General features: G+C 33.2%; 1 protein-coding gene across 1 annotated transcript; it reads left to right on the forward strand.

Annotated features, from left to right (window-relative positions):
* Positions 1-4,570: 4,570 nt before the first annotated feature.
* Positions 4,571-12,654, forward strand: LOC143617044 (uncharacterized). Its single transcript, XM_077089711.1, has 9 exons — positions 4,571-4,640; positions 4,834-4,925; positions 5,411-5,483; positions 5,585-5,882; positions 6,928-7,736; positions 7,846-8,102; positions 8,246-9,035; positions 9,215-9,445; positions 11,588-12,654. The coding sequence occupies exons 1-9, from the start codon at positions 4,571-4,573 to the stop codon at positions 12,652-12,654; spliced, it is 3,687 nt and encodes a 1,228-aa protein (XP_076945826.1).
* The last annotated feature ends 390 nt before the right edge of the window (positions 12,655-13,044 follow it).

Raw genomic sequence — 13,044 nt, forward strand, 5'->3', positions numbered from 1 at the left:
CAGGGAACAAAGATGCAGGCAAGCGTGTTCAAAACTTACTTTCCTAAGTTTGAAGAAAATCTCCGAGAGAATGAGTGCTACTTCATTTTTAGGCCCACAGTGACCGACAATGACGCAAAATCAAGCATATGGACAATGGCCAGAAAATTTCTTTCCGTTGGCAAACAGACCTAAAAAAATGCACCACCTTCAAAGGCTCCAAGTATGGTTTTGAATTCACCAATTTTGGTTCCATTTTAAAAGACCCTCTACCTCAGTACACTAGACTCGGTTAGATACCGTATTATTTTATTTATTATTTACTCTTAATTGTTTAACACACATTAAAACTCTTAACGCTCTAACTTTATTTCACACTAGATATTATTGGATATGTTTACAAATGCTATGAGGTGGAGAAGAAACCGGTAAGAGGTGGCAAATAAGCAATCAACATGGAGATCAAATTAGAAGATCTGGAGTAAGCAACTCAAATTTTACTTTTTTTTTATTCATTTGCACTTAACTATATTTATGTTATCCATATCAACAATCTTACAGAGGTAGACACATCATATTAACCTTGTGGGAGGAATATTGTCAGCAAATGTTGAACTACATGCAAAATAAGCAACAGGCTCATGTTTTCCTAATTCTTCAATTCGGAAATCTGCATATATACGGACGTAAGTAAAAAATCATGTCATTATTTCATTGTACTTTAAATAACTAACGAATTTATATTATTACATATAACAGGACTTTTCTAATGTTTATGATACGACGCGGTTGTTTATAAATTCACCAATTGATGAAATCCTAGAATTTAAGAAAAGGTACATTGTTATTATATATGTTTAAAATAATTACCATTTATATTTACCTTTACTTTCTAAAGGTAATACTATTATTGTAATGCTATAATTTAAAAATATAATCTGTACAGCCCATTCTTCCATACCAAATTTGTGATCGTACAATTGTAATAATATTATTTAAAAATTGATTCTGTTTTGATAAAAGCTATTATCAAAACACGGTAACACATGAAAATAGACCATCCACAAGTCTTGATTTTTTTTATTAAAAGTTACCTACTCATTATAACAAATAATGTTTCATCACACCAGTTTCCTGTCTAACATTGGTGAAGAAACATCCTCTCATCGGTCCGTTGGTACCTCTATGGTCTCGTCACTGGAAGACAAATTTCTTAATGATATTGATTTCATCAACATTCGTGAAATTAACGAAATCAAAGAGGTATGTCATTGTTTTTTAAATTTTTTGTTTTTAGATTCATTGAAACATCATTATTAAAATTCTCTTATTTCTGGATAGGTTAAATCCCTTATTGTTGTTGGTAAGATCAAAGCTCTATGCATTGAGAAATCATAGAATTATCGTAGTTGTGATTTATGTAAAAATGGAGTTGAAACCACAACTGTCAGAATTGATAAGGGAGAGAATCCAGCCGATTTTGAAGTGGCGAAGCAGTACAAATGTCTCAATGACAATTGCACTCAGACTATTGTATCATCTCCTATGATTAGGTTCTCAAATCTTTTAACTTTTTTTTTTACAATATTAACCATGCTTTATCTTTTTAATTTATTTTAATCATATTTTTAAGATACAAGATCCCCATACGAGTCCAGGATTGCACATGGACTGTGACTCTTACAATGTTTGAGCGGGAGGCTAACAAGCTTATAGGACGAATTGCTAAAGACGTGCTGGACGAACAGGAACAAGTAAACTTTTTGTCTTTTTTGAATCGTTTTGTAATAACATTACTATAATAGTGAAATTCTATAACTTTTTATATTTGAAATTAAAACATTTGATGCTTTTCACAGTCGGCTGAATTTTTAACTCTTCCTGCTGCCTTCAACGTTTTATTAGAAAGAAAGTTCGCCTTTAGGATCGAGATCAAGAACTATAATCTTGATAACAATGCTGAGTATTTTTCCATTACAAAACTGACTGAAAATCTGAACATTATTTCAAAGCTCGAAAATAATTTCTATAATAATCAGGTAATTTGTTAATTTCTTCATTTATATATAATAAACCGGTCAAAACTGTACATGTAAAGCATGTGAGTTTACATACAAAATGAAGGTTGAAGATTCTGATTCGGTGAACCCAAGTAACTCAGAGTTGCCATTACAGACGGATGTTTCTTTGAAGGTTATCTACTATTTTTACTTATGTTTTCGCTATCTACTTAAATCAAACTAACTATATTGAACTTATAATTCCTTACTATTTTTATTATATAGGATTCTATTTCATGTACCGCTGACAATGGGACCCCGATTTCCAATAGCAATGAAAGTATGGGCACGGCTGCCAGTGTTGATTTGAAGCGTAATCTTGAAGATGTATACGACGTTGACGAGTCATCCGCTCTGTCATCAACTAAACAACAGAAGATTCACACAAAGGATTTGCGTGATGCAAATTGGAATGAGACGCTGTTGATTCCTAAAACCGAGAAGTAGTAGTTGGTTCCTATTTAATTTAAAAAACTTTCCTTTTTATTGTCTTTTTTTGCATGGTTTGCTGAGACTATGTTTCTTTATATTTTCTGTTTTGATTGTGTTGGGGATTTTTCTTTTTGTTTGACTACATGGAGATTCCTTTTTTTGATAAAATTTTATGATTGGTTATTGCTATGTTTTTATGTGGTACATATGTTTTGCAAAACTTCAAATTAATATTATAGACAAATAATATTTCACTTCCTTAAAGTATAATTACTACAAAAAATATTCCAATTACTATTAATTAATTTTTTCATTAAAATACAATTCTACATTAGTAGGTATATGTATGACTTTAAAGTACCTACATGCAAAATTAAGATAAAATACGAAAAACTTTAACAAAATTTATATTTCTACAAAAAACTACCTACATGGATATTACTTTTTCATTGAAGTCATCAAATTTATATTTATGATGACAAAAATTCTATTTTTATGCTCAATCAAATTACTCTGTTAAGTCTAGACTTTTAAAAAGATAATTTTTTTTATAACATGAGACACGAAAAACTTAAAAAAAATAGACATTCAAAAACAATATAATACAGAATTTTTTTCGTATAGACATTAAATTTAAATTTATGATGACGAAAATTCAATACTCCTGCAGCTAAAGATTCGGACTAATATACGCCCATTCAATAATTCTTTAATTAGGTAAATTTATTTTAAATATATACTTTTTTAGGTTGACTGGTTTATGCTCAATCCATTATCTATGTTAACTTTTGATTTATATAAATATATATTTACCCCAATTTATAATTGTTTTAATTAAGGACAAAATTTACTAACGTAAATCATGGGCATAGATTGATTTTTAACTTTTAAATTTAATCTATTTTTGTTAACATAAAAGAATATGTTTGTCATATTAAATAATTTTGTTACCTAACATAAGCCTATATGGAAAAGTTTACGTAACTAATTTCAACTTTAAATAGCATATATATGTAAACTGTTTGCCCTTGCTTTATATTCTTTAATAAACAAAGTGTTCCACAAAGCTTTTCTCTACACAGAGTGTTCCACAAAGCTCTTCTCTACCTGGTGTGATATTTTATCATAGTACTACACCATAGTTCGTCATTCAAGTAACTAATTCATTACTCTTTTATTTTTATTTAGTAAAATTTTATATTTCATAATAAATACTTTATACATTAAATAAGTTAGGCATTCATGTTGGTTGTTCTACCGTTGGTATTGCCACCACAACTGCTCCTCTTGATTCCGGTTGTAATCTTGGTTGCTCTTATTTTCTTGGCTTTTACACCAATCAAGGGCAAACCATAGACCATTATAACACTACGTTATGCTTCAAAAACAACTATATTCAGTTGTCGTATATATGCATATAATTATTTGTTAGGCATTTAGAGTTGTGATAACTTTTCATCGTTGTAAGTGGTTAATGATGTGAGTCTATTCGGACGAATAATCCTATAAATATATGCAATTTCACATAACAAATTTAATATGTTACAAGACAAATTAGAATTTTATTATATTTTTTCTAATTGATACATGTTAATAATAATATTCTATTTCTTTTCTTTGATCATATATCTGATATCTAAAAATAAAAGTTATAAAACAAACACGCATTCCTACATATCTCGTGTGCGTAGTGTTTTTGCACAAATAACACTCTAGACCTAAATTAGAAGAGGAAATGTTTAAGTCCTCATGTCACTAAAATACCCATATGTTACCTATATAAAAAAAGGTTTTTTTTATTGATTTTATGCTTCCGTATGATTGCATGCATATGCTATAACAAAACAAAGATTAATTAACAATAATAAGAATTAAATAAATACCTTTTTTAGTGGCATTTATTAACCAATACCATCTAAACTGTTAAAAATATAGTACTAATAAATCCTTTTTCGATTTTATAACTTTTAAGGTTTTGTATTCTAATTAAGCTCAATCGTGTAATACAAATGGTGAAATCCCATCACCTTTAAATATAAAGTCTTTGACTGCATACTGTTGACTTTAATTATATTTGCACCTTATAGATATACAAGGACATGGCTAAAAGGAAAACCCCTCAAATTTCATCTTCCTCTAAAGCGTCACACACCGGCGATTCTTCAAATGGTAAGATTTCCATTTTGTATCATATAACCCTTATAACAACTTTTTATCTTTTTTTTTCTTTTCTTTTGTAAGGGACATGCAAAGAACTACTTTATCTGACATTTCTAATGGTAAATAAATTTATTTGTAACTTATGTTAAACTTAACTCATCATCTAATAATATGTTTATTTTATTTTTTTTATTTTTTACAGCTTATGTAAACAACGTTCGTTATGCAAATGCTCCAGAGGCGGTAAAATTCACAAAAGTAGATCTACATATCAATAAATCCAATATTGTTCAAGTAAATAATTCCTTGCTCCCACTGCTATAAGTTTCAATCCGTCTAAACTGGGAATGTGTTTAGTTTTTAGCATCGATTTTTTTCAAGTCATTTATACACGTTTTACCATTAAAAGAATATACAATCTGTCCTTAACTACAATAGATTTAAAACACAAATACAAGTTTAATTTTTAATATATATATATATATATATATATACATATATATATAACATAATTATTGTAGTTTCGTATTAGATATAAAACTTTTGTACTTTGTAATATCTACAAAACTATTTTCCTTGTCTTTACGTCATTAGCATGAATTTCAAGTTTTCAACTGTAAATGCTCAATGAAATTGTATATGTAATTTTAAAACACGAAGTCATATTACAAAAACATTTTAATTTATCGATATTATAAAATCAATAGATAACATTAAATAGTTGTTTTTTACTTTGTAAATCTATTTCTTATACTTCTATTTGCACTCTATTATACAAGGAAATGTCTAAAAGCAACACCCCTGAAAGTGCTTCATCCTCTAAAGCGCATGTCAACGGTCATGCTTCAAATTGTAAGTTTTCAATTTGTATTATATTACGTTCATTTTTGTAATTCAGAAAATTTAAATTTGTCCGTGTAGAACAACATTCTACAATTATTTTCTTTATGTAGGGGACATGCAAAGAACCGCTATATCTTCAGCCGACGTTTGTAAGTTAAATGCTTCAGAGGCCAGGAAATCAAGAAAGCTACTTCTAGATAGCAGGAGATCTAATATTGCTCCTAACACCCAAAAGTCTAATAAACCTTTTTCGTCATCAATAAATTCTACATCAATTACACAGGTGAAAGAAAATGTGACACCAAATACAATGATTACAAATCAAAGCAGTTTGCAAACTTTTCATGAAAATACAAAGAATCCAACTTCATTAGGTGATATCAATAGTGGTAAGATACCCGTTTACTGGTTATTTTTCATAATTTAAACATAAACGATAATATCAATTATTATCAACTTGCTCATGTTACCATATTTTAAATCTTAATTTTTTCCCCAGGGGCATCTACTTCCAAAAACAACAGGTCTACCTCATTATGTGATACTCGTCGAGTTTATATTTCTTCACCTATCATGGCATCCAGCAATTGTGCATCTACTTCTTTAACAAAGTTATCATCAGGAAAGCGTAAACTAATAAGAACTCGCGGATTACAAATCCTATACCTATGCTTGACTTGACGTCAGATGAAGAAGTTGATGTCGAAGTTTTGGTTAAAGACCCATTCAAAGGAATCTCAACTGGTACTTATAATACAACAATTCCAATTAATAATGCACATACATTTTTGACCACCAGTTAATTTAACAGATTACTTGGATCATGGTGATCAGAATCTTATATGTGAATTATGCCATGCAAAATTGTGGAAAAATGAGGGTGGAATAGGAAAAAAAAAGAAAGAAGGAAAAACAACTTATTTCCTATGTTGTGGTTACGGTAAGGTCGAGCTACCTGAATTTAAAGATGCTCCGCCAGCTTACAAAGATCTATTTAGCAATGTTGGTCCTAAAAGCAATTTTTTTAAAGAACATTAGATGCTACAATTCTATGTTCGCGTTTACATCAATGGACGGAAAGGTTGATTCCTCCATTAATAGAGGTAACGCTCCATTCTTGTTTAGGATTAGCGGTCAGAATTATCATTCTATTGGAAGTCTTTTGCCAGAGAATGGATCAAAACCAAAGTTTTCGCAACTATACATATATGACACGGAAAATGAAGTCTCAAATAGACAATGCTTATTTAGGTATGTATTAACTCAATTAATTCACTATTTTTACACATTTGACCTTATGTCATTTTTTTAAATAATGACAAACGAATATTCTTATTCCTACCAGTCAATCAAAAAAACAATCTACAAGAGGTTCCAACTTGCTAGATCTTGAGATAATAAAGGATCTACAGCGTATGTTAGATTCTCATAATGAGCTGGTGAAATCTTATAGGATGGCAAGAGATCGTTTTCAAGAAAATCCTCATGCTAACCTTAAGTTGCGTCTTATTGGAAGAAGACAACAAGATGGAAGAACATACAACTTGCCGAGTTCTTCTGAAGTTGCTGCGCTGATTGTTGGTGATATTGGTAATATTGAGCCTCGAGACATTATTGTTGAAACTAAAACGGGAAGTCTAAAGCATATAAGTGAATTGCATCCTTCATACGTTCCTCTTCAATATCCACTTTTCTATATTTATGGTGATGATTGTTACAGGGTTGACATCCCTCATAGAGATTTTAGAAGCTTACAAAAAAGTAAACGGCCAAACTGCACCATGAGAGAATTTTTTGCCTACAGAATTCAAGATAGGCCAAATATTTTCTCATTGCCTCTGAATGGAAGAAGACTTTTTCAACAACAGTTAGTTGATATATACACAATGATTGAAACTGAAAGACTCAACTACATACGTAAAAAACAAAAGGTTCTTAGATGTGAGTCATATGAGAATATTCATAACTTAAAAAACACCAAAAACCAACGTGTGATATTACCTTCATCTTTTACCAGAGGTTCTTGGTACATGATGCAAAACTACCTAGATGCCATGGCTATTTGTAGGTGGTATGGATATCCAGATTTTTTCATAACTATAACATGCAATCCTAAATGGCCTGAAGTTAAAAGATTCCTGAATAGTACCACCATTAATCCTGAAGACAGGCCTGACATCATGTGTAGATTATTTAAAGTTAAGCTTGATGCAATAATCAAAGACTTAAAAAAAGACGAAGTTCTGGGAAAGGTTCAAGCAGGTGATTTACTTTATTATTTACTTAATATAATAGTATTTGTTAAACATAGTCTTCTTTTTAGCAACTTTCAATTTATATCGAACATTAATAATATTCATTTTTTATGTAGTTGTTTATATCGTAGAGTTTCAAAAGCGTGGGTTGCCTCATGCCCATATATGTTTATTCATGCATGCTGATCACAAGCTTCCTACCGTTGATCATATTGACCCGTTTATTTCGGCTGAGATTCCAGACAAGAAGGAAGATCATGAATTATATTCCCTTGTGAGTGAATTCATGATGCATGGTCCTTGTGGTTATGATAACATGAACTGTTCATGCATGATTAATAGAAGGTGTTCTAAAAAGTTTCCGATTCAAATGGTTATCCTATATACAGAAGAAGAGATTCTGGATGCACAGTTAAAAAGTCTGTTGTGGACTTAGACAACAGAAGTGTCGTGCCATATAATTAAACGCTTCTAAAAAGATATCAAGCACATATTAACGTTGAGTGGTGTAATCAGGCTGCATCCATAAAGTATTTATTCAAATACATTAACAAAGGTCCTGACAGGGCTATAGTTGCTGTTGTAGACGCTGACAATCAAGATGATCAAGATAAAGCAAGAGATGAAATTAGAGAATATTATGATTGTCGATACCTTTCTGCGTGTGAAGCAGCATGGAGGATATTTGCATTTGAAGTACATTACAACTCGCCTTCAGTAATTAGGCTTCCTTTCCATCTCCCTGGTCAACAACAGGTTACGTACGAGCCCGATGATGATATTGATGATGTCCTTAACAAACCATCAGTTTCTTCATCAATGTTTTCAGCTTGGATGTTGTGTAACCAAATTAATGACGAAGCACGAAACCTTACTTATGTTGAATTTCCTACTAAGTTTGTTTGGAAACTTGAACAACGAAAGTGGGAACAGCGAAAGCAGGGTTTTTCAATTGGAAGAATTCATCAATTTTCTCCGTCTCTCGGTGAGGCGTATTTCTTAAGAATTCTTCTAAACAAAGTCAAAGGACCAAAATCTTTTGATGATATTCGAACGGTAGATGGCCAGACATATCCTACATTTAGAGATGCTTGCTATGCACGTGGACTACTCGATGATGACATGGAATATATTGAAGCAATTAAGGAGGCGAGTGCATCCGGTTCTGGTTATTATCTTCGTGCTTTATTTGGATCAATGTTATTGTCCAGCTCTCTTTCTAGACCTGATTTTGTGTGGGAAAAAACATGGGAATATCTATCAGATGGCATTATTTACACACAACAAAGAATATTGAATATTCCAGGTACTCCAATTCGTTATTCAGTACTAAAATATATGAACCATATTATTCTTTCAAATGAAGATTAATTATAAATTTTCAATTTTTACCATCCTTAATGAATTTGGTTTTTCGTTTTTATGTTTTGTTCATATACGTACTTCATATAATATTGTTTATATTTTATTAATACAATTTTGCAGATTTATCACTTCCAGAAACTCAAATTAAGAACTTAACTTTGTGTGAGATTGAGAAGTACCTACTTCGAAATAACTCAAGCCTACGTAGATTTCAAACTATGCCGTATCCTGATCACGATTCTATAGCTTCTTCAAACAATCGTTTAATTGTTGACGAACTCTCTTATGACACAACCACTTTACAAAATGAGTCTCACAGCCTTATAAGTTCATTAACAGATGAACAACGATGTAAGGCCTCGTTACCGGTAGCCCTACTTTCGTGTTGGATTTACTCATAAACACAGTTCTAAATATCAGAGTTAATTAAAACATTTACTCGGAATATAAAACTTTCATAAAACATTACATAATTCATAGCTAGTCTCAAACATTCTTTGTCTTTCAACATTAAAGCATTAAAATTAAAGCATCATAAGTCTTCAGATGCCAGACTCTTGTTCAATGCCACGTGTCTCCTCAAGCGAGCTGCCTCATCCTACTCACCTGCGTGCATACTAAAAGCCAGCTACGCTGAGTGAGTTCTAGTTAATCATACACTATACAATACACATAAACTCATATTCTTTCATTCATACTTTCATACTTTCATGCTTTCTTACTTTCTTACTTTCATATCTTACGTTATAAAGAGCATTAAGCCCTACATTCCTCGAGTATTATTAGGGCTCGGTACCCTCCTTCCTCGAGTATTATTAGGGCTCGGTACCCTCCTTCCTCGAGTATTATTAGGGCTCGGTACCCTCTTTCCACGAGTATTATTAGGGCTCGGTTTCCCTCTTTCCACGAGTATTATTAGGGCTCGGTTTCCCTCTTTCCTCGAATATTAGTAGGGTTCGGTTCCCTAGTTCTCGAATATTAGTAGGGTTCGATTCCCTCTTCGTTACCATACAACCATACATCATACCTCGAGTATTATTAGGGCTCGGTACCCTTTTCGTAACCATACAACCATGCAACCGTCAATTCCTTCTTTTATTAATTTTATCACGTTCATACACATAAGCATACATATCATACTTACCTTACACATAACGTTACAACCTGACAGTACGTGCAATATCCGAAGATCGTTCACGTACCATCAAGCAATCATTCATACATATCATATCATTCACATAAGGCATACACTTATCTCTTAGGATAAGCGTATTAACAAACATATTGAGTATGCACACAGCCCCGAAAACATAACACATAAATGGGGCTAGAAACTCACCTGAACACGGTTACGTTCACCGTTAATCGTAATCCCTTTCTTCAGTTGTGCACGGCTGACTGTATAACAAGTATACGTATCAATTAACTATCACTTCTCATAATGTATTTCTATCTTTATATGACCCACAACGAACGCATGTCCGGGGGCAGCGCCCCTGGCAGCGGGGTCTAGGGGCGGCAGCCCCTAGCAGGGTCCAAGGGGTAGAGCCCCTGGCTGGGGTCGAGCTGCCTGGTCAGCTTGGAAAAATTTTATTTCCATTAACTGTCTTAACACATTTTTCATTAGATTTTTAATTTATTTTCTAATCAAACTTGACTTTAGGCGAAGTTAACCCTCGGGCGAACTTAGCTCTAGGCGAAGTTAACCTTAGGCGAACTTAGCTTTAGGCGAAGTTACCAGCTAGGCGAACTTAGCTTTACAGCGAAGTTGCCATCAGGCGAACTTGGCTTCAGGCGAAGTTGTCATCAGGCGAACTTGGCCTCAGGCGAAGTTACCAGTTAGGCGAACTTAACTTTACAGCGAAGTTGCCATTAGGCGAACTTAGCTTGCAGGCGAAGTTCATCAGGCGAACTTAGCTTGCAGGCGAAGTTCATCGCTTTGAAGGCGAAGTTGCCCAGTTGCAGGCGAAGTTGTCCAGATCAGCCGCTGTTCGGTTTCTGACCAGCATTTCGAGCGATTTTAACACCCTTGCTATGGTTCAACATCACCCACTACGCTTCCTGACCATTTTCGGTCGCTTATACACTAAAAAGCTTGGATCTTTAAACTTCAAAGATCAAGAATCATACCTTTTTGAGCTTGTTAGGATCTCGTTTAACTTGTTAACACACTAATCGCTCTCTCTCTCTCTTGGATCTGCCCGGTTCTTCCCTTGGTCCGGCCGGCGAAGTGTGGTGTGTGGTGCGTGTGTGTGTTTTTCTTTTTGGAGTATTAGAAAATGAAAGGAATGAAAGATATCTTGGGTTTAGGGGATATTTATATCCCTTAGATCCCATTCTCATTTAACCCATCTCAATTAATCTAAGTCCATGATCCGCTCCTTACCCGATATTAATTAATAACGCGAAATCACTAAACATCGCTTTCTTTATTCATCATTAAAATTTTAGGATGTTACAAACGAAAAGTGTTTGACGAAATCATGAACGCAGTTGAAGCTAACAAAGGAGGTGTATTTTTTCTTTACGGCTATGGTGGAACAGGAAAGACATTTTTGTGGAAGACATTATCTGTGGCAATACGATCTAAAGGTCAAATTGTATTGAATGTTGCTTCAAGTGGTATTGCATCATTGCTGTTGTCAGGAGGTAGAACAGCACACTCCAGATTTCATATTCCTATAAATCTTAACGAGGACTCAACTTGCAGCATAAAACCAGGAAGTGATGATGCGCATTTACTAAAGGAAACAAAATTGATTATATGGGATGAAGCCCCAATGATACATAAACATGCATTTGAAGCTCTTGATAGAACAATGATGGACGTATTAACTCCTAATACTTCTATCAATTCGGGAATCCCATTTGGAGGTAAAGTTATTGTTTTTGGTGGTGATTTTAGGCAAGTTCTTCCTGTTATTACAAACGGAAGCAGACAACAGATTGTGAATGCATCTTTATGTTCTTCCTATATTTGGGGTAAATGCAAACTTCTTAGGTTAACAAAAAACATGCGGTTAACCATCAGAGCTCAAGCATCTGATATTGAGCAGGCAAACCAGTTTGCTAAATGGCTGTTGGATATAGGCGAGGGAAATGTCGGTGGTTCAAATGATGGTGAAGCAACAATAGACATACCTCATGATCTTTTGATCAATGACTCGTATGATCCGATTCAAAGTTTAATTGATTTTGTTTATCCTTCAATTCTACAAAATATCAAAAATATTGAATTCTTTCGTGAAAGAGCAATACTTGCACCTACCAATGAAGATGTCCAAGACATTAATGATCGATTGATCTCACTTTTTCCCAGAGATGAAAAGGAGTACCTTAGCTCAGATAGTATCTGTCCAACAGAAGACTTCGTTGATCCGTTGCAAGCAAATTTATACTCGCCCAACGTGTTAAACGGTCTTAAAATTTCCGGATTGCCAAATCATAGATTGGTCTTAAAGGTGGGTGTTCTTGTTATGTTACTCCGAAACATTGACCATCAAATTGGTTTGTGTAATGGTACTAGGCTACGAGTCATATCTCTTAAAAACATGTCGTAGTAGCTGAAATAATATCTGGAGGTAATATTGGTACTCGCACATATATTCACAGAGTAAATATGATACCTACAGATAACAAGATTCCTTTCAAGTTTCAGAGAAGACAATTTCCAATTTCAGTATGTTTTGCAATGACGATTAACAAAAGCCAAGGACAGTCACTATCAAAAGTTGGTTTGTATTTAAAGCATCCGGTTTTCAGCCATGAACAGTTGTATGTGGCACTATCAAGAGTGAAGAGTAGAGACGGAGTCAAATTATTAATATTCGACGCAGATGGCAAACTTACAAATAAGACATCTAATGTTGTTTACAAAGAGATATTTCGAGATTTGTAATTTATGTTTCACTTTGTCAAATTTGATTGTAACTTACTTTCTTCCTTAGTTT

The sequence above is a fragment of the Bidens hawaiensis genome, unplaced genomic scaffold (assembly GCF_021521415.1).
Source record: "Bidens hawaiensis isolate Kalapana, Puna unplaced genomic scaffold, B.hawaiensis_p1.1 tig00051605_1, whole genome shotgun sequence".
In the NCBI taxonomy this organism is placed as follows: Eukaryota; Viridiplantae; Streptophyta; class Magnoliopsida; order Asterales; family Asteraceae; genus Bidens; species Bidens hawaiensis.